Genomic DNA, 23,902 nt, shown 5'->3' with positions numbered 1-23,902 from the left:
ATCAGCTACAGCTACCACAACTCCAGCATTTATAGCACTAAGAAAAAAGCCTTAGTTCAATCAATCAAAAATAATTTTTGAGTAACTGCTCAGAAGGGTTGGTATTGGAAAATCTAAAACATTAATTATTTCACTTGTACTAGGGAATCCTCTGTAATGGGTGACTTCAGTTTACAAATCAAATAATCCTGCTGTGAGACCCTAGACAATTTCTTTAAATATTTTCCTACTGTATTTGAAGCTCCTGAAAAAAAGCATTTGCAAATATGATGAAACAATAAATATGCAATTTTAAAACATTGAACCCAGGATGGAATTAATGATAGTGCCCTAGCAAGGGGTTAGTGCAAAAACTGTTCAGTGCTTTTATTGGAATTAATTAAAAAAAGCAGTCATGGGTTCAAAAACCCAAAGCTGCAAAGTGGAGTGATTCCAACTTTCAATAAATAATCCGCAAAAATCCATCTTGAAGGTGGAGGTTAAAACAATCCAATAAATAAATATCAATTAAAAACTTGGTTAAAATCACAAGGCAAGAAATTGTTTGGAAAATCCTAGTCTCCGCTGCATCCTTTCTAAAAACTGACATCTCTGTTTACTCCAGATGGGGTCCAGCAGCTAGAGGAGACATCCTTCCGACAGGTACAGCCAACATTTCATCACAGGCTCGGGTCACTGCTGTCACCTGAGGCTTCCAGGAATGCGCCACCCCATGCCTCACTACTTTATCTCCCACTGCCACTTACTGGGCTTATGCGCTAGAGGACTACAAGCATGGGGTTACTCCAGCTTACACCAAAGAAGGAAAAAAAAAAAAAAAGTCAGTTGGAGCGGCTCTCTTCAGTCCCCTGGAGCATTGGCTCTATTTACCTCCTAGGGGCTCTCCTCCTGGCTGCCTGCCTCCTCTCCTCTCCCTGGCGTCTACCCATCCCACCGCATTCATACTCTGTCTCTCTCTCCCCTTTAACCTCCATCTTTCCTATTCTGTTCTTCTTATCTCTCATGCCTTTCTGCCATACAGGTTCCTCCGCCCACTTCAGAGTGTAAATGAGGCCCCTGACTAATTCATTCGCATTTGCACATGAATTCGTGATCAACCAAGCACTGCAAACTACCCTGGAGCAGCGCTGTCATGCACACGCCTGCACTCGTTCTAAGCCTGCTCTCTGTTGGGACATTATTATTTATTTTAAAAGCCTGCACAATGCCACACACCATTTATCACAGAACTTAAAATAATATGGCTGGCCACAACTAGGGAGGAATATTTGAGGAAGTAAACAGTCTGGCTGCCAAATACGAGTACTATAGTATCAGAAAATAATCAAGAGAAATAGACAACTAGGATATACTTACCAAAGCTCCAAGTGAAAAATCAATAAGTCTGAAAAGTTATTGGAGGTGATTAGTTTAACTGAACTATACAAGAGGGGTTGTACTTTCACTGTGAATTATCAGGTCACTTAAAAAAAAACTCTTGCCTCAAGGTTCAGGGACTAGTTGTCTTGAATCTTGAGAGCCAAACCGTCTTACAATTTCAGTACAAACTGAAAATAAAATTGCTATTCATCTCTAGGTTGACTCTAGAGCTGTTTTTTTTAAGTCGTGTCTTGGTGTACCAGCAATCTCTACATTCGAACCCTATTAAATATAAGACAAATATTAAAACAACTGATAGGAGTCTCATATGGTATTGTTTTATCAATCACCTTACGGTACCATTTCAAATGACAGTTTGCCCTAAGGTGATTCTAGGGTTTCCTTGGCTAAAATGAGACAAACCCAAAAATTGAGTAAGAATCTTGGGGGGCAAAGTATTCCCTTAGTTACTGTATATTGCCAATTGTCAAAAACCAAGCACTAGTCTACTGTACTAGCCCACAAGTCTATGTTGAATTTGCTTATGTCTTTAGTAAGAAGAAAGCATTGGAATTACCTCTTCATTAGCACGTTTAAGGTTGTTTCCTTCTGTTACAAAATGGTCAGGTAGAGCTAATTGTCTGAAAATTGGAAATAGCTTCAGAGCTCTAACACTAGTGAAGAAGCATTAGAGAAGCTTGAAAGAATGTATTATCTATGCTATTTCATATCTAAAAAAAACAGACCAATAGCCTAAACTACTGCTGAATCCAAAAAGCAGCAAAGCTGAACAACTATCCCTTGCTGCAGGATGTGGGATGAGGCAGGAACTGATATAGACACAGTCTGACGTAAGACCTTTCTCATGTCCAGTAATCCTCACCAACTGTAGCTGCATAGCATTGAATATGGTGGGGTTTATTACAGGACAAAAGATAGAGTGAGAACTCAGGTAGGCTTCAGATGTCAAGTCATTTATATACAGTAATCCTCCCCTCACTGAGCAATTTCCGACTGTTAGTATACTGTATAAAGAAGGTGTGAATTTAAATGTGTATTTATTTAATCAATTCACCAGTAATGACATTCTTTATTTATTCATCACCAAATAAGTTAAATATCATCTCCTCCTTTAAATCATCTCCAGGATGCAGCAATATCATATTATTTACATAGCTGCAACACCATGAAGACAGCTCAATTTTGGTAAATAATGTCAGCACATTTTTGTACAGCAGTTTTAGGAGAAAAATTAAGATTGTGAGTTACTGTTGTTAAGGTTTAGTGGTAATACTCAAACATCTGACCCTGCTCAATCCCACAAAAAGAAAATATGAACATAAAAGATTAGAGAAGGCTCTATAAAAAAAGAATATACAATCATGGTTCTCAAGCCCAATAAATGCAGTAGATGTAATCTATGGATGTTCATCCAAGACCGTATTGAGGTGGAGTACAAATGTGGAAACTGTGTGAAAATTGCATACCTCACTGCAAAGATTTATGGACTTGAAAAGCAGCTCCTGAAAGTAAGAAATCTATACAAGGCTATAGACTCAGTAAACTGAACAACTTCTGAAATTCTAATCCAGGTTAATGAGAACAGAAACAAGATACAGACTCTTACAGATCAAGCTTGGGCTCAAGTTCTTAAAGGATGAATAAGATACTACAGTATTCCTTCGACAAAAAGACTGAAATAACAAACAGGTGTATTTTACTTCAAAAACATGAAAGATAGATAAGTTTAAATGAAGGTAGGGCAGAAAAATAAGATATTAGCTGCTGGATATTCCATCTTCTGAAATATCAATATGCAGTAGAAACTGTGTGCCAACAACAGTGTGGTGCTTATCAAGAGCAAATGTTTCCCACATTACCCAATGCGTTGACTGGCTGCTGGTAAGGGCCAGTGAAGATCCTCAAGTTGGAAAAAACAATATTAGAAAGGTTGGTGCATATTCCTTGCAAAAATAAAAATCAAGAAACTTGGGAACAAACTAAAGACCAAATCCAAATTTGTTATTTTCTCTGAAACCCTTTCAGCATTTGGAAAAAACTACAGAAGCAGAAATTAGTATTTGATCACAATGCATTGACAAAAGCATAGTGCAAACAAGAAGGCTTTACTTTTCAGAGCCACAGGAAAAAAATTCACCAAAACCACTTCTTTCCTGATAAGACTAACAACAGCTACAAGAGAAAGGGATAAACACTCTAATGGCATGGGTCTTCAGAGAAATGTGCAAACATTTAAACTAGAATAAGTAGGAGATAAGGGGTGTGATGAAGGCAGAAAGAAACAATGAACCCACACAAATGAAAATTTGGCTAAAAATATGATAGACAAGCTAGAAAAAGTGGAAGTGGGGAACTATATGTAAAAAAATACATAACAGATGTAACATCTTGAGGTCCAGAACATTATGTGGTTATTTGGCATAAACAATGGCCTGTCTGAGACTGATAGAGAGGGACTTTATGCTATCAAAGAGACTCCATGAACTTGGATGTTGAAGACGCCATCCATGCATTAGTCCAACTCCTGAATCTAAAATGCTGCTCAAGACAACACTTCTCCACCGACACAAATATTTGCTAATAGTAAGTTTTTTGACTTTGAAATTAATGGCTTTAGATAAACATTTTACTATTATACACATTTTTCTGTCATTTCTTTCATTTAATTAATTTGCTATTATTCTGCTTTTAACAAATACTGCCTTGCTTTTAAATTTTTACACTTTGAATATCTTGAGTGACTGAAATAATATTGTAGATACACAGCTCTGGATGTAGGGAGATTGCCACTTTCTTTCTCAAAGGTTAGAAGGGACACATTCAACAGATAACAGCACAGTTGGGAGTAACACATTGTTTGTTGGTATATGACATGAACCATGGCATACAGGTATTACCCATCATGTGTCCAAGTTATTCTCAGGGACCAAGGTGTTTCAGCCATGTAATGTCTATGTTACGTGTTTACTTATGCTGAAGCTACTGAGTCTCTTTATGGAGTATTGAAGAATGATTGGCTATGCAGGCATCACCCATAATAAATGTTTAAGGGGATAGAGTGTGTGTGTGTTAGGTTCAGGGTGTGAGAGTAGGCCAATCCATAATGAACTTTATGACTATAGTAAAAGATGTATAATTCAAATGAATATAAAACACAAGTACAAATTCAGCCATCTTTAACCTTTTAAAAAGTAATAAATGAGTTCTGCATTCCCTATGTATGGAATTTAAGAGAGGTTTTTCACATATTATATACATTAATGTCAATGCTCAGAATATATCCTTAACCATAAAAACTAAAGCATGATCAATTATCACTTTGTGAGCATAATTTTATTGTTGTTTCTAGAAAACATTTATTTACTTACATTTTTTCAGTTTTACTAATTATGTGTCAGTTATCAGAATTAGATAGACAATGGCAGTGTAAGACAGAGTTAAATTGAGGTAGATGCTGCTATTTCAACATAGGATTCTTAGTACTTAGTTGTAATTGGAAACATGCTCTTCAAAAATTGGTGTCTATCTACACACAGTACATGTCAAAGGTACAAGTTGCAATGCATATTCCTTCTGACAAATATTTCTTTTTAATACATTACCTGTAGACAGTGGTGTTCGATCCAGATTGACAGCAGATGGAAGGCGAAACTGGATCCCTGAAAAATTAGTAATTTTCTATTAGAATCTAAAACTTTAACAAATTGACATATAATATATACAGTACATATCACTTTTACAAGAATATTAACAAAAAGAGCTTTAACAAACAAACAGGCACAATAACCCAGAGACAGAGGTGTTTGATCAAGGATTAAGCAAGCAAATGCATGTTCAGTGTTCTGGGCGGTATTTTAAAATTATACTATTATAGAAACACAACATACTGAACATACTAATTAAAACAATTGGCTCCTAATTTTTTATTGTAATGTGACTAAAATTAAGCGTTCTCCAGAATTTAAATATTCATACATGCATCTTTTTGTACCACATTTCAAGATTTATCACCCATTACCCTATACTTTCTCACTCACAGATTAACAAAAATTAATTTGTTGTAAATAATTTCTTACCTAATATAACGTTAACATATGAGACTTGCTACTAGGTGCTAATTAAAAAGGGGCCAGATTTGTAAGCTTGTGCTCCATTACAAGTTAAGTGCAATTGTGTGTTCCTTTGATCAACTTTAAGAAAAATAGTATGTTGAATTTCTTCATATACCATCTCCGTTCTCATACATCTAATAAAATTTTGTAAATTGTGATTTTTTTTTCTGTGTAGATGTGAAAAGACAAAGTGCCCTTTGATTTTCAGAAAAATTAAAAACTGAGCTGCAAAACTATAACCTTAAACTGGAAATGAAAACAATGACTGTTTGAAGTGTTATTCATTTCCTTGTACTGTAGTTGCCAAATGAGCCGACCATTTTTCCTTATAACAGAGTATTCAAAGCAAAGTTTACAGAGAGTTGGCTGTGTATACATCTTTCTTGCTTTATGTTCCTAATGTTTTTGTATTAGCATAAAAAAAATTAAGTAATGGCTGTAAAACAATGGAGATATGTATTTTAAACAGTTAAGATGATCTGGGTGATATATTCCACAATAAAAACAACCACTGAACCTTCTTGAAAAAGTAAACAAAACAAAAAAAAATGAAATATAATGTTTTATGAATATCTTGCAATACAGTGGGTCAAAGATGATTAGAGAAGAAACAAAAAATTGTAAAAAAACAAAAAATATAGAGGGACTAGTCAGAATTGATGTTTTAAAGTGTTAAGTGTTGGTATCTGTTTCGTAGTGGAAATGCACCATGAACCCTGCAGTGTATTCTTTTGGCAGAACAACCGTGCAAGTGCTCAGTAAACATAATCAATAATTATTATACAAGTTTGGTTTATACTTTAAATGATTATGCAAATATAATTTTTCCCACATTTCTTTCTTTACACATAGATTTAGCTTGTACTTACACAAACTTACAAAGTATTTAGCAAATACTGAGAATATGTTTTGCAAAACACGTCTTTCTGAAATGCAAACAGAGAGAATGTATAAAACAAAATTACAGCTGCAACCCTACAAAATACCAGGATAGTCTGGGTATTATAAGATGGAGTTGGAAGAGTGAAAAGTACTGTATAAGGAGTTGGGTGGTAGCTAAAATAATCTATAGTTGCTATTCATTGTGTCTTCAGGAGTTAGCATATGAGTGCATATGTTAGCATATGGTGGGGAAGGCAGGCTCTATTGTAGGCACGGAGCTGGACAGTTTGACATCCGTGGCAGAGCGACGGGCACTGAACAGGCTCCTGTCAATAATGGAGAATCCACTGCATCCACTGAACAGTATCATCTCCAGACAGAGGAGCAGCTTCAGCGACAGACTGCTGTCACTGTCCTGCTTCACTGACAGATTAAGGAGATCGTTCCTCCCCCACACTATGCGACTCTTCAATTCCACCCGGGGGGGTAAACGTTAAAATTATACAGAGTTATTGTCTGTCTGTATACCTGCATTGTTATCACTCTTTAATTTAATATCCGTATGCTGCTGCTGGAGTATGTGAATTTCCCCTTGGGATTAATAAAGTATCTATCTATCTATCTATCTATCTATCTATCTATCTATCTATCTATCTATCTATCTATCTATCTATCTATCTATCTATCTATCTATCTATCTATCTATCTATCTATCTATCTATCTTGTTTGAGATCATCACATCATCTAGCTTTTAGACCTTTTTTCCAAACCAAGTCACCTTTGTACAGCTAAAGAGCCAAAGTAACTCAATGACAAACAAGTACTTAGCATTTCTCCTACTATAAAAAAATACTGTAAAACACTCAGTTTGATGATGTTGCTGGGCCGCCTTAACAGAAATTTGTTTAAAGAAGTTAAATCCGTGTTTAACTTCTTGTAATTTTTTCCTTGAAAACAGATGGTTGAGGTTTCTAATGTTGCTGTCAATTTTCAGCTAAAACAAGGGTCCTCAACCATTGGCCTAGAATGGTGCATGTTTTTGTTCCTAAAACTTTCTTATTTATTTTTAATAAGTATTTTTTTGCTGGTAATGAAACATACATTTTGGAGCTTATTACTAGTTCACAGTCTTGCTAAGATCCATGACTCTTAATTGATTCTTCAGCTACGTTTTAGCCAATTCTGGTTTTCTTGACTAGCTAACAATGACATGCAAATAATAAGATAAACCAGCTAATTATCAGATAACTCAGTCCCATTTGTGCTGTAGGCATTAACAATAAAATTACACATTAAAACTTTTTGAAATAAATAAGTGAGCAACCTGGAAAACTAAAAAGAACTAATTTGCTTTGCTCTGCTAAACATCTCAATGATGTTCTCAGAGGTGAAAAACAAATTATAGAAATATGTGAAAACACAAAACACAGTAAGTATACTAACAAGGTATAGAGTCACAATAGCAGCAGGAATCAGTCATGGCTAAATATGTTATTAATTTAGAAATTAGAGCAAAAAATTGGCAGCCTTATGGTGTCAAGGTTGGGCCATCCTAGGCTATGATTTAAATATACATATTGTTAACAGGCAAACATCGTGCCACTACTAAGCAATATCTTTGTTATGGAAACCTTTTAAAAACTTCACATACTTCTAATATACACATCAATAAAATTTAATGTTTTATTCCTGAAAACAAATCAGAAAAAATGTTTTTAAGGTAAATAATTAAACTTTGAGTGGTGTGCTGTAAGTGTTTTTATATTACACACTTAATTATAAATAATTTATGCAGTATGGAGTATTTGTACTTTTTTCCCCCTCTGTCATCAGTTTTTCACAAATTCAAGTATAGCTAATTAGTCTAATTTTTGCTGTTTGGACAGGTATGAGGTGTTAGGTTGTTAAAGAGTAGGTTATGCATAACATTTTTTTACTTTGGCTATATTATTATTGCAGATCTTCAGTTGCTGTTTTTGAGATTACAGTATGTGGGATCTTCTACTTCTGAAGTTGTAATAAATCCTTTTAATGATAAAGGCTTTATAGTTCTTTATACTGTATGTAGGACCTGTTTTCTAGTATCGCACAGCATGTCTTCTCAAATTAGCTGTAAGCATTTCAAAAGATTACACCACATTAACTGTGTGGCTCACTGCTATTGCATAAACAAAGGACCAGAGAATCAATAGGTGGCTTGGCTTTTTATTTCTGATCATATTCATATTATACAACCACATCTTATAAAAAAAGGTAGGGCTTTTCTTCACACACAGTATAATATATACCTGTTGTAAACAACTTTTGATTGCTCCCAAAGCACTTATAAGTTTGTTTTAGAGACAACAATATGCATTAATATATGTTAAACTGCTTTATTTGTATATCCCAAGTACTATCCCCAACAGACATTTGTTCCATTAATTTTTTCTAAAACATACCTTCTAGATCAACTTTAACTTGACTGTCCACAAATTCACACATAGGTCAACTATAGTCAGATCAATTATCAAGAGTAAGGCTGTATCTAACAGTTATCATCCTCATGGGATTGTTATGAAACAGCTACTGTATGCTGTTCTTCACAAAGTATGAAAAACACTGATATACAGAACCGATATACAGTAAAATAGAAAAAGTTGTAACTTTGGGTTTGGTAACTTTTAAAAGGATCATGTTTAATTAATCCATAAGTCAAACTATATTACTATGCATTTCTTTTATATTTCCAATATTATAAATGATTAATTATTATATCGTACAAAATGTACATGCAAGCAGCAGCAGCTAGGAAAGTAAAGAACAATCACTTTGTACTACTGCTGAAGAAATTATTCTTGTTATATCCCTTTAATGTTTTTTAAGGAAGAGCTTTATACCACTAAAACAAATTCTGATTTCACTGCAGCTCTTCCAGATGTGATACTGTTTTGGAAATTATCCTGGTGCTTCTTCTCATAATTGAATTATTTTAGGAATCATTTAAACAACATAAACATCTTTAAGTAATTTACAAATAAAATCAACACAGTCATAAAACATTGTTATAATTTCCATATTATTATTATTGTTAGTGGTGTCTTTAAATATTAAAATCTGAACAAACTTCTCTACCATAATTAAAATAGAAATAATTAAGCCAAAAGACTGCCTTTAAAAATCTGGCCCACTGTTTGCAAACTGTGATTTTGGAAAACACAGAGATGATTTTCAGATTCATATTCAGACTTTTGCATATGTTTTAACCAAGTTTCTAAGCATTCTTCTCAGTTAAAAGTTTTAAAAAGAAGTCCAGTTTTGTGCATTATTAAAGATGGTTATGAGTGAACATATAAAATAGTAAATAAAGTGACTTGGAAAATGGATGGATAATACAACAAAATACAGTTGCAAATGCAATTGTACATACAGTACAATATATTGAATGTTTGAATTTTCTTTTTTTTTTTTCACAAAGTCACATGCATACTCACTGCAACTCATGCACACATAAATGTTACACAAAACACATTATCCTTTTGTATTGTGCATTAAAGGACACATTTAATAATTCCAGCAGTCAAGAAATATATAAATAAGTTAAAAAATTTAGTCAAGAGTGGAAAAATGTATTTAAAAAAAGAATAGACAGGATAAACGACTTACATATTATCAGCTCTTCTTAAATCAGGGATGATATAATCCCTGTATTATACATGTAATTTTTTGTTATCAGCTTGATGATAAAGTCCAGTTTAATAAAATGGGGATTTTAAAGTGAATTCTTTTGAGTATACTTCTAGATTAACCTTTCAAACAAAGACATCTGAAAGATTGGCTGCACACCAATAGGGGCAATAAATATGTCCATGATTGAAAATATGCAACCTTTAAAATAATATTAACTTTTGTGGTATAAATCTATCGGCAAGTTTAACATTAACACTGGTGCTTAGTGCATCAGCATTTGCAATATCACTGAATGGGATGAAAACCAATCATTGAGAAAGGATGTTGCATTCTGGCGGTTTATAAAAACAAAAATAAAAACATGCTTTTCACAGGAAAATTACAAGACCAAGTTAATATTTGAGCTCTTATTGGTGCTGAACACTTTCTGTTCCTTTGCATTCTGAAAAATTTCAAAATTTAATTCAGAGTATGTTAATACATAATTTAAATACAATCAACACCTCAATCAAATATTAGTTTTACCATTTAATGAGGCTCTTAATTTGCTGTATTTAGAATTGTGTTGAAATGAAAAAAAAAAAAAACATTGAGAAATGGACAGTCATAACTTAAAAATCCATAAAAGAAAAATCAAACTGAGATATGAAAAACAAACTAAGTATAAAGTAAGTAACATCTTTATAAAGCTAATCTGTGTGTTCCCAAAAATGTGGGCATATAGGTATGAAGTGTATGTATAGTAAACAGGATATTTAATTTTTAAAATGGATACATTCTTACCAGTGGCCATTAAGTTCATAATAATTCAACTCTCTTTGTGCAAATAATTACATTGCAAGTCAAAGAAAATGTTCTCAAATGCCCACAAGATAACGCTTGCATGCTATTGCACATTTATGCAAATGAGAACTCAGATTCTTTCCAAATATTTTCAAATGAGCAAAATAAGCCTACATATTTTTATATATGTATATATTTTTATATATAGCATTCTGTGTATATTTATTTATTTGTATACTGCATTTTTGTCAACTGTTCTGAGAAGAGATGTAAGTAAGAATTTCATTATTTTTTCAATCTAATTTATGAACAAAAAAACAAAACACCATCTTGGCTCTGATCTGTAATGAACAGTGATTCTATATATGCAGTATACCTGAAAAAATATCAAAATGAAAAACATTCCTATAATAAACATGCTAAACTGCATTTTTACTTTATTATTTATATTTTTTATGTATCTATTGTGTTATTGTGCTTGACAAGCTACAGTTTCAATCTGAATAAATTTCATCTAAGCTCTAAGCAATGTAAACTGTCAACCAGAAGCAAAGGATGAATTGCTAGTTTTATTAGTAATTAGTGATATACTACCACCTCATGTGTTTTTCTAAATTAATTAAAAACAGTATATGTGAAACAAATGCAAACCTATAAACAGAAGTTAACAAAGATATGTCTGAAATGTTACAGCATAAGCTTTTATTTAATTATGATAAAAGTAAAAGAATGGCTAAAAGTATCAGATTTTCTTTAAAGAAGCAATTAACTACAAAACTAATGAATGTAAACACACATGAATGAGAAAATTTAAAGCCAGAGACATCTGTGCCAAGACGTTCAGAGATTTCTAGTGTCTGATGCAAAGTATGATATGATATATATGATAAAGAGTAACTATACTATGCCCAAAAGTGTTTTCGCTGGACTTTAGTCATCTCGATATTTGCTTGGTTAATAAGCACTTTAAGGAAAGTACTGCCTATGGTTTGGAAAGTGTCTTTGTGACAGGCAATCCATTGGCATAGACTCTTGAAAGATTTCTTAAGTGAAACTAAGGTTGGCTAGTTGATCTGTTGGCCATGTAAACAGAAATTTGGCAAACTGTTACTTTATTTTTTTTTTGTCATTGAGCTTTAGGGCCTAACCTGCAATACTAGATAAGGCTGTTCATTTTAGACACAGGTTTAAAGGCACGACAGGCAAGAAAAAAGGGATAGAAACAGAGAATTAAGACAGCTGTTTAATCAGCTTTTCAGTGATTCACATTTAGCATTACTTATATTACTAACCTATAACAAACTTTTTAAAGAATATTCTATAACTGTGTTTGTTGGCACACTGAGCAAGTGCACATATAAAAAATCCCCTGACAGTTTTGTACTGAGTCACGTGTTTGTCATTGTTGTACTATAATAACTGTTATTTTATAAATACATTGATGGGTGTAGTGTCAGGTGCAAAAGTCAAGCAGTGGGTAAAGCCTCAGAGAAGTAGGCTGCTCCAAGAAAGGTAAAATAAAAGAGTGGAATAATTTGAATTCTAATTATCCTTAAGGGTGCTTGAAAGGTCTTTTGGAGGAATCTACGTTGTCAATAATCTTTGATATTTATACACAAAAATAGTGCATACAATTTAGTACTGCAACATTTAAATAGTATATGCACAAACATAACTTGTAAATAACAATATAGAAAAAGTAAAGAAAACTAGATGGGTGCCTTTGTGTGAGATATATAAACTGTATATAAATAAAATTGCTTACAGTATGTGCACTTCAATGCTGCTTAAAGGGTTTTGCGATTTTCATATAATGGTGCTTTACAGGAACAAGAATCTGAAGTTTACAGCTCCAATTATAAAATAAAATATAAAAATCACTGCGTTCATTGTTTTTTTAAAAAACAATTCTCATTACATTGTACTTACAGTTGTGAACATATTATTTTGCTCAGTGATATTAAAATAATGTGTTGCAATATAGAAAATGATTTATACAGTATATGGCATGGTTTTCCTAAACGGAATGTTAATAACTCCTCCCTCAACTGCTTTATTTGAAGATGAAATTAAGCACAAAAAAAGAGAGCTGTTAATTAGTTTGCTCCACAATTTATTTTGAGGCTGAAGTCTGGCAGAGGTTGAGCATGAATCAGCTCTCTTTTAAATAAGGCTAAGGAAGGTTTTTGCACATTGAAAAATGTTTTAGGCTAAGGGTGTGTCAATGTGAACTTTATATTCAATGCTGGGAAAAAGACTTGGGACCAAGTTAAAATTTAAATCATTCTGCACTAAAGTACAAGAAAACAACCTTAATTTGAATCCAAATTTTAAAACGTAACAAACAAAATCATCCATAGTATAAGGTAATAAAGAAATTCTGCCAACTTTTCAAGTCAGCTTGTCACCTTACAGAAAATATTACCTGCATTTTCTTAATTGATGCTACTACTACTAAGGAGATGGTAAACTGGGGAAAAAAAAAACAAAAAACAGAAAGGTGCTCATATACAGCCACAACACACTTTTTGCTTGATTATTCTGTATATATATTGTTTTTATTCTTTATATTTACTTTTATATAAGATGCACATTCAAAATGTTGAAAATTGTTATATGCACAAAGTGTAAAACAGTATGTGATTTTTTTGTTCTTTACACACTAGAGTACTTCTGTGGAGTGGTTGTATGGTTCTCTCTCCTTTATTAAACTGTATTGAAATATAGTAAAAAGATGCAAAGTCATTTGTTTTGTGTAAACGCTTATAAGATTCTCTGTCCAAGTCATTTTACAGTTTTATTAGTCATATACTAATAAATGCGCCTTGTTGTTTAAAAATAAAATCTAAGCTGATGATAAATGTGTAATTGCTATCAAATTAGAGTCTATGAGATACACAAACAAACACACAAAAAACTGTACACACACATATATATTAGTGTGCTGGGTCATATCTAGCTTCAGAATTTCTTTGTAAACTTTTAAATTTTTGATAGTTTTCATTTTCTCATTTTGATCACTGTACTAATTTGTCAAAATGAATGATTAAAATTCCCTGACCCATGTTAATGTGTTACACACACACACACACACACACATATATATATTAATAAATAAAGAATGCGAAAACATTGACCCCTGCCACACCTACCGTAAATTTTACCCCCTCCAGCTAAGCTATAGGCGCCTAGAATAAAAAAAGGGTTATTTCTTAGTACAATAAGAATGCAAGGAAAAAAAATACTACTAGTCTGTTTTAGAAGGAAGGTATAATGGTGTCGTTTGCTCTGCAACAGCCGGTGACAGACCATATATAGCACAGGTTTTTTTCCCCCCTTTATATACAGCAAGTCCGTGCGGTACTATAATTCATTGTGTGCTGAAACTCTGACATGCATTTTCATTGAGGTTTCCCAGGTTCAGATTTCACTGCCTTAAAGCAAAAGCAAGCCTCAATTTAATATTTGACTAATGCTTGCTATTGAGACAGCAGTTGACCTGCACTGCGATGATATATTAAAAGTGTACACTTAGTTTTTCATTTTGTATACATCTGCAAAGTTAATTGTAACTGAATGTAGTACTGATATTCTGCTTGTTCTAAGAATTAATGCAAATAAATTAACAAGAAAAACGCAAGTTGGTTTTCTACACAGAGAAGTCAACAAGTAAATAAGGCTTTTTGCTGCATGTGCCAGGCAAGTGTTTGTATGTTTTCTTATGCCTTCATTATTGTCCTCTTGTTTTAAGCATACTGTTACCTGTTGTGGATCTGAGAGTTGAGGTGACTGTGGAAGATGTCATTGAAGGTATGCAGTCATCATCCTGGGAGTAACCAGCCTGAATTGCACGTAGATAACTGTGGCTTCGAGTGCGGAAACAGCCAGGCAGGTCCAAGGCATCCATAGCCTGAGATTCTACTTCACTAAAAACGGACTCGCAAACTGATTCAAACTGGCCATTGATCTCAGTCTCACTCACCTGAGAGACAAAAACAGGAATAGCAGTCCTTAATTTTTCCTCTTCCTTTCTCTTTCTGATTCTGACTCTTCCCCTTTGTATAGTAAATATGAAGGAGTGTTAGCAAAATCCCAGCTTTTGAACTTCAGAAGAATTTTAAAAGACGCAAGTCAATGCTTCTACTGTTTTAAGATGCACTATCCCATTTCGTAGAAATATTTTCATGAATGAAACACAGCCTGGAAAATGCACTTTCAGTAACTTATTGTTTCAGCCTGCTAAACCAATATATTGTGCTACAAAAAACACAATCTATGTCAAATGAGTGCACATATGAAGGAAACTGTGTGTGTATGAAAATATATGGAAAGAAAAGAAGAGCAAAGGTACAAACACAGCCAAAAATAAAAAGAAACAAGTCACAAATAAACAAAATTTCACAAACAATATTAATTCATTTCAATTATAGAGTCAAAGAAGGGGGAAGGGAGATGCCTACCCCTGAATAAAGCAGCAGTCTAAAACATAAAAACATGGGCATAATCACTCAAAACTCTGTAAATTTAGACTTTTGAATATAGTTAACCTGCATGAATCTGGCATGTGAGAGGAATCCAGAGTACTCTGCGAAAGTGCATGTGAACATGGACACAAGTTTAAATTCCACAATGTCGTTTGTACTCAGGACTCTGGATGTATGCTAATTACTGTACCAAGATGTTACCTATATTATTAAAAACAATTAACTGAAATAGCATGCTATGCTAAATACTCCATTGCTAAATTAACTGAAATGTGTAATTTAGCCCTTTTATTAGAGATTTTCACATTCGACTTTTCCTTAGAAGGGTTTGTTATTTGTAACTGATATGATAGATGAATAATAATTATTTATTTAAAAAGAACATGTGTACACTAATAAAAGTATATACAAGCATATGAAATAAATGCATTTACATTTACCACAAATTAACTATTAACTACATGAGCCTTTAAATGTGGGCAAAATCTCAAAACTATGCTAGTAAATATTTATGACTTGCAAAACTGTAAGTACAATCATAATGATTTAAAAAAAGAATTTTGTAAAAGGTATAAAATCACTTGACCCTTAAAATTTAAAAAGTAACATTTTCATCTTAAATATGATAGTTTAATAGTACGGGATCTTTCTTGTATTGAATTTTTTTTATGAAGGAAAACATTCATTGTGTTATGAAAGAAGATATTTCTAAAAGTTAGCTTACATTTTTAGCTTAGCTAAATTGGCAACTCCATTAACCCTTGTGTCTCTAACCCTAAGATAAAGATCCTTAATGAGCAAAGAATGGTATATGAGTATCAAGGTAGCAATAAAAAGGATTGACCCAACAGGTTTTTGATAAGGTCTGAGGCTTACTTTCTCAGCAAAGTTTGCTAATAAATTCACTGATATGCCATACATTAGAAAAATATTTATAGTAAATATATAATGAACATCTAAATTCTAAATCTTTGCTTGTATATATTATTGTCTGATTTTGCATGTAACGTGTGACATATTTGTATCTATGTATATTATGATTATTGTTGGTAGTAATCTATGTATATTATGATTATTGTTGGTACTGTACTACTGTTGCTAGTCTGTGAAAGAAAATGCAAATAAGAATTTCACTGTACTGCATACACATGATAAAAGTCTAAACTTGAAGTATGATAATGCAAAACAGGAAAACTGGGAAAAACAACTATTAAAAGTTGCATACTATACCTGTTAAAATAATTCTAATGCATTGATTTGAACAGGTCATCTTAAACAATACTTTAGTATTACTATTTTTTAATGATCAATTCTTCCATCACAACCGGATAGAAGTACTACAGTATATTTGAAATGCTGAAAACTTTTCTGAACATTTTTCAAAGTTCTTTTACAAACAATAATTATCTATAGGAAGCTGTGTTCACTGTTTGCTAAAATGATGTCAGCAAGATTAATTGAACTTTTATGATATAATGACATGATTCCATATATTAGTGTAATTAAGTCACCTAGTCCAAAACAGAATAGGGATGGAGCCTATCCTAGCAATACTGACAGCAAAGTCGGAATCATCCATAAATTGGACACACTTACATAGCAGTCAAGTTTAAAGATACTGTTTGACTTAACTTGCACCTTATCTTGGTTAGTGGAAGGCACAAGATCACCCAGACAAAAATGGCTAAAATGATACCAAGACCTGTCATGCAATACAAACATATTCTCTCTTTCTCTCTCTCTCTCTCTCTCTCTCTCTCTATATATATATATATATATATATATATATATATATATATATATATATATTTATAAAGGTGTAGTGATGTTACTATATGTTGTAGAACAACACTATATAAATCACAGCACCTTGTAAATAAGCGTATGGGAACTTGTGTCAAACGCCACCCTGAAACATCCATATATGAAGCATGCTAATCAACCTTACACATATGGAGTCACAATGCTGCAGAACTTCAATTGGCTGGTAGAACAGCTTTGCTCCTGACACATCAAAAATCTTGCCACCCACATTCAAGAGTATCTGGATGTTCTCCGCAACTCAAAGCACAAGATCATGTATGGCTTTTTAGCACTCTCCTCTGTGTACCTGGGGTCAAAGAAAGCTGTAAGGCACTCTTGTCTGAGTGTTTAGTTGCTATTAACTTATTGAATACTGGCAAAAACTGAGGGCTCAGCCAGTTACCTTACCAGCATATCAGACACCAATTACAGCACCATCACATCTGTTAAAGCTACTTTGCCACAAAATAAATGAATTACAGGCTAACCCAGGCAACGGAGACACAATGTTTCTCAGTCACATCTCTGCATCACAGATGACTTGTTAATGGAATGTAACTGGTCACAGTTAACAAAAACAGTCCCATTCTTGTTTATTGCAATATGAGTGCAGTAAAATGCTCTGATTATATTAGGAGAACTGGACACTGCTGCAAATTGCCTTTTTCTGTTGGCAAAAACATCTTATGTGTTATGTATGTGCACCCACACCATAAGAAAAGTGGACGTAGTGCCTCAGAGGTCAGTTAATGGCCTCCAGTATAGCGGGCATGATGGAGTGAAGCTTGGCTGAGATATTCCAGATGTGTCAGCCAGATTCCCTGAGAAATAACAACAGGTAGCTTATATGAACTGGTGAAAAGCTAAAAGTTCTACACTGCAAATATATTTTTGTTACATCAACACACATAATAAAATTAGCTTGATGGTATGAATTATTTGAATTATTATGTGCTGAGTCGTCATTTAGCTGGTTTGGCTACATTTACCTACTTGATCAAAGGTGTCATCACTTTCCAGTTACTCCAAAATGCTGCATAGATATATGCATGTTCCCCCATCGAGTTTTCTTTTATAGTACAGAAACTGCACTCGTTAAAGTAGTCAATGACTTGCACCACCACCATCTGATCAAAGCACCGTGAGGTCCCTACATTGATGGATTAAAGGCCAGAAGTCCACATGACCGTCATCGTCAAGTTCTTCCATGAGAACCCTGAAAACAATGAGGACTGATCATTTATGTTAGGTAGAATGCCTAGAGGGGGCTGGGCGGTCTCATGGCCTGGAACCCCTGCAGATTTTATTTATTTTCTCCAGCCGTCTGGAGTTTTTTTTTGGTTTTTCAGTCCTCCCTGGCCATCGGACCTTACTTTTATTCTATGTTAATTAGTGTTCCCTTATTTTAATTATGATTTATTTTGTCTTTTTTCTCTTTCTTCATCATGTTAAGCATTTTGAGCTGCATTATTTGTATGAAAATGTACTATATAAACAAATGTTGTTGTTTTATAAAACCCTGATATTTGAGTGGAAAGTTGCATACACACGTTAAATCTTCTGTGCGTAGGCTAGCTATATAAATAAGTCCCCTGGACCTTCTCTGAAAGTAATAGTGAAGTAATGAAGAACTGCTAAATTTTTAAATTACCATCCTGAGTTATTAAGTTTTTGTTGTGAACATTTTGTTGTGTTTGCTTGCCTTACTAAGGACAAAAAGAACCTCTTTGTTGAAGAATGGCAACAAAGCAACCAAAAAAAGGCAAACTGCAAAGAAATTACAAAATTTTTACTTAACTAGAAATACAAACATGGACCTTCAACATAAATGTGCTAGCTGGGATAATTGCTGTCCTCCAAGCTCTAGAGAAAAAAAAAAAAACAGGCTCTTGATTACTCCTGTAAACATAATACACAAGCTTGTTGTAATTTATTGAATAATTCAAATGAGTACGCTACCAATGCTGCGGTGGGCTGGCGCCCTGCCTGGGGTTTGTTTCCTGCCTTGCACCCTGTGTTGGCTGGGATTGGCTCCAGCACACCCCCGTGACCCTGTAGTTAGGATATAGCGGGTTGGATAATGGATGGATGGATGCTACCAATGGTAAAACAATCAGATATATATTAGGATGTATATGGACTACATTTTAGCTGTCTTATAGTTATGTTTGTATTCACAACATGAACATAGCTTAGTCCAAGATGGAAGCTGGATAGGGGTTAATTTAAAACAAATGTCTTGACTTATTTCCTCACAAAGGGACTAATGGATACGCAGAACAAGTTACAAAAAAAAGGGTAGAGGACCTTTAAGTCAAATGTGTATGGAAAATAAATAAGTCAGGCTGACATATCTACTGCTGCTGTAATATAAAATAGCTTCAAAAATTTTAAATTGGAAACACATTAGAATTTCATAATTTATAACTCCTGCATCCAATACAGGGACACAGAAAGACCAATATCCAATACAGTTCAAAAATTATGTTAAAAATAACCAGCAGAACATCAGTACAGTTCTTTCTATTTATTTTATTGCTCCTGCATACAAGCTTACATCAAAACAATACCCATATTTCAAAGATTTTTTTGCATGTTGCAATAAATCCACAACTCTGTCATACCCAAGAGTGTCTTCTTTCAAATAAATTGTAAGTTTCTGTTTTGTCATTTATATGTTGAGGCAAGCAGCAATTCACAACTTGCTTGCTTGTTGAGTCTGCTTTTATCAAAGATCCCAACTATTTTGAGCCTCATACTGTGAAAGACGCATTACCATTGGGTTGCTGAGTTTCAGGACCTTTCACTGAGATGTATAGTTGTCTGTGATTGGTCACTTGTACTACATGTCACAGCTGTGCATAAACAACAGAAAATATATTGCCTATGTGACAGCTAATCTTCATTCATCTTTACGTATTGTTATGCACTAGCCTCAGTGAGAGTGCCAGTGGATTGTTTGGCTGATGTGCAATAGCACTTGAAGTTTGTACTAGGGAAATGTCTTTTTCTTCAACAAAAAAAAAATTACAGAATGTTAGTGATACAGAATATGAGGACTTTGAGTCAGATATTTGACTCTGTTGAGAGTCTCGATGCTACGTTTAATTTGTAAGTACTGCTTAGTATAACTTTGACAGTGAGCGTGCACTTTTACAGTTCAAGCATCATGGGTTCAATTACCATATTTGAATGCTGTCTGCTGCACGGTCTCCCAATGTCAGTTTTCTGAACACTGCTCTTCTTGTTTCAACTTATTTGCGTACCCACTAGAAGTTTCACATGAGGAGGCATTTGATCGAATGTAACTGGCTGTGCAGACTTTCACGGGGAACCAGTCCTCAATCTAATGTCACTGTATCATGCAATGGCATGCCACAGCACTACTCGTTGTTTCATGAGTCAAACCCCCACCAACCCCAGTTCAATCAAATGTCATTTTATCTCACTGCATGTGTTACTATGTTGTGAGCAAGAAAAGCAAAAAAAAAAACATTTAACTAGTGTCTTGTTCATGGTAAAATCCGCCTTGCCCCCCTTCACCGAAAGGATAGTCAGCGCCATGCAATATTTTTTATCTTGTTCCCAATCAAGCTCACAACCCCATAACTGCCCCCCAAAACCCCACAGGAGAGGAGTGCGAATACACACAGGAACTAAAATTGAAGAATGGCTTTTCAGAGGTTGGAGTATAATTAGAATCAATTTACAACTTATTTTTTGCATAGAATCGGTGGAGTGAGGAAGTGGATTATACTGTGAATACACATGTGCTCATCATACAGCAATGGCCACCTGCAACCCAAAAGAGGCTAAGAAACAGTAGTTTAGGTGTGTATGTTTGTGTGTTACTAGCTCTGGGGAACTGGGTTGTTCTTTGCTCTCCACCCCCTGTAACTCCGCACTGGAGGATGCTGGTATGAAAATGTATGTATGTATGTATGTATTTATTTTACTCCAGACATGAAATGCAAGAAAAAAAAATCAAAAACAAAATAAATTAGTAAATGAAAACACACTAAACATCTGTGAAGCAACTGTAACAAAAGGCAGGGAAAATAGGGATGATTTGCTGGACAAGAATCCAAACCTATTGTACAAAATGTAATTTTCCTCTGTGTCAAGTGATAAACAGAAATTGTTTCAAGGACTGACACGAAAAATAATTTTGAAAGTAAAGGTTTTGGTTGAATATACAATATGCACATCGTAAAATGATTTACTTGTTGCTTCAGAGTGATATATATTATGCGTGTTTAAGTGTATGCATGTTTTTAAAGAATTGTGTACAGAACATGATTATAGTATGTTCTGACATTATGTGAAAACATTCTATGAAATGAAAGGGGAGGTGATATTATTTTGTACAAGTGGATTGTAATATTTCTGATTACTCATCTCAAATAGGTGTTCAGAAAAGTAACTTTTTTTCTTCAGATATAGGAATTTATAAATTTAAAAGCATAATTTTAAATTACTGCAAGCTGTTCTAAAGGTTTTATTTGGCTCACAGATGACATCTGTTTAAACCTCTGATTTTAAGGGAAAACACAGCAAGTTCAACTATATTGTGTGTGTTGTTCTTGACTCAAGGGGAAAGATAATGAAATAGATGATTAATAGTCCCAATTTTCCTGATCTGCCGGTCTTTGTGTATGATGCTTAGGGGGAGTGCAGAAGATGGAATCACAAAAAGGGTGACCACATCATGCAGCTTTTTCTTCCTCAGGTTTGTGAATATAATCATATTTTTTAATGGTACGCTTAAGTCTTGCTATGATTACTTCTGATAACATTTTAGTTGTTTGCTTACTGTTTATCAATTTTGTAATTTCGCAATAATGGTTTATATAACTTGTATAAAATCCACAAAATAACTTTGGTGTCCTTTTTGCAAAGGTATTTGGTGCATTTTCTTTTATATTGCTTTCCTAAATATAATTTGATAATTTATGAACACTTTCAAATTGAATAGTTTGTTTCTGCGCATCTTCTCTGTATTGTAAAGTAATCTGCAGTGTAATTGCTTTAAAGAATGATCACTATTACTGTGCTGGTGTGTTAATGAATCCAGTAAACATTTACTTGGGTAAAAGAAACTATTTTTTCCATGTAATAAGAAATGCTTCCGATGCTTTTATGTGATTTTATCCAAGTTCCAAGTTTTTTCTTCTTTGTTTTTTTAGATCTACTATGTACTATCATTTTATAAATTTGTTATATTTAGTTTTATAATTTTTTACATTTCTATTTATAAAATGAATCCTCAAGTCTATTCCTTATGTTTACCTGTAACCGTGTACATTTTCAAACAAAATCAACTGCTTTCATACAGTTCATGATACAGTATCTGCAGTCTTTAGCATGTCCTATTTTTGAATATTTGCTGATTTCCTGTCTAAATATTTATTTACAACTGCTCTATTCCACAACCTAACATGAAATAAAATTTTAAAAATTAAACATTCAAATTTAATGGGGCCCCTGGAAATATTACATGGTTATACTGGTCACCTTACAAGGCAATATATTTGGCTCCTAGCTTGTAGAGGAAAGTAATTTTAAACCTATGAAAGGGCAACTGACAGATGAAAGTGGACTTGGAATAGACTACCAAGATTGTGTGAACAGTGAATAAAAGGTTGAATAGAAGAGCTCAGGGAACTTTCAAACATTTAAAAAAAATGGAAAACATGTAGTTCAATATAATTTGTACAAATCAAATCATTTGACATCATGAACAATGGAAATGATTAATGTAACAGCCAGTATTAAATATTATAACATGTTCTGTTACGTGCCAAAATATTAATTCAGGAATATTTGATTGGTGTAACAACCAGTGTTAAATATGAAAACATGTTCTGTTCAATGGCAAAATACTAATTTAGGAAAATTTTACTTACTGTGCAGATTAATGTACGGTATATTTAACAGTGTTACTTTGTTTCTTACAGTAATAGCTTGAAAAATTTTTTAGATGTTTAATTTCTAGTGTGTATTTTAGGCTTTAAAACAAGAGGAAAAACAGGAAATATGCACTCTATTTCATTATTTAAGCAAGGTATCCCTTCTTTGGCACCAAGGGAAGTATCTTAACAGGGCAGCTTTCAAAAGATGCTGTTATAAACTCAACACACAGACAACTCACAGAAGCCATGCATTGCCTTTCTTTGCAAAGGGTTTCTTGGACTACTTATGAATGAACAAATGAACATGAACAATGTTATATGTTTTTAAAGAATTTTAAATAATAGTTATTTTTTTGTTGTACTAATAGTATATTTTTTGATGAGGAAAAAAGACTGGAGAGAAACAAAGGAAAGGTCAGAAAGCACTTCCAGTTTATCCAAAAATTAATAAGACACCCTGGAAAGAATTTTTAAAAAGTATGCAGGTTGGAAAATGCCATATCTGATTAACTGAAAAAGATTTCTCATCATTAGCAAAATTTTTGAATAAAATGAAAACATTATATTAAATCTAATCATGACAAAATATCTAAATGCTTTTATTAGTAAGTAACTAAAAGTAAAAAGAGTCCACAAGGTTCTAAAAGGACTGCTTCACAATATATCTGTATTATTGAACATGCATATTTATTTACTTGCTTAGGGTGGTGAGTAATAAAATCAAATAAATTATACAAACACGGGACTGCAGCATTCGGTGATACTGCTACTTTGACCACACTGCTCATCCTGGACATGAAACATAGTCGAGCGGTTAAGCAGTACTGGGCAACACAATATATTACAAGTAATGGACAGTAACAAACGCAATACAAC

The 23,902-nt window shown here is 33.5% G+C and overlaps 1 protein-coding gene across 1 annotated transcript in view; it reads right to left on the bottom strand.

Moving 5' to 3' along the window:
• dlgap2a (discs, large (Drosophila) homolog-associated protein 2a) overlaps nucleotides 1–23,902 on the bottom strand; it is a 662,701-nt gene that overhangs the window by 70,864 nt on the left and 567,935 nt on the right. Inside the window, exons 5-6 of the mRNA XM_051925462.1 lie at nucleotides 14,590–14,809; nucleotides 4,983–5,039 (exon numbers count right to left, since the gene is read on the bottom strand). Coding sequence (XP_051781422.1) covers nucleotides 4,983–5,039; nucleotides 14,590–14,809 — 277 coding nt within the window. The remainder of the gene's footprint in view (nucleotides 1–4,982; nucleotides 5,040–14,589; nucleotides 14,810–23,902) is intronic.

This window comes from Erpetoichthys calabaricus, chromosome 3 (assembly GCF_900747795.2).
Source record: "Erpetoichthys calabaricus chromosome 3, fErpCal1.3, whole genome shotgun sequence".
In the NCBI taxonomy this organism is placed as follows: domain Eukaryota; kingdom Metazoa; phylum Chordata; class Cladistia; order Polypteriformes; family Polypteridae; genus Erpetoichthys; species Erpetoichthys calabaricus.
This window is presented reverse-complemented; position numbering and strand designations above follow the sequence as displayed.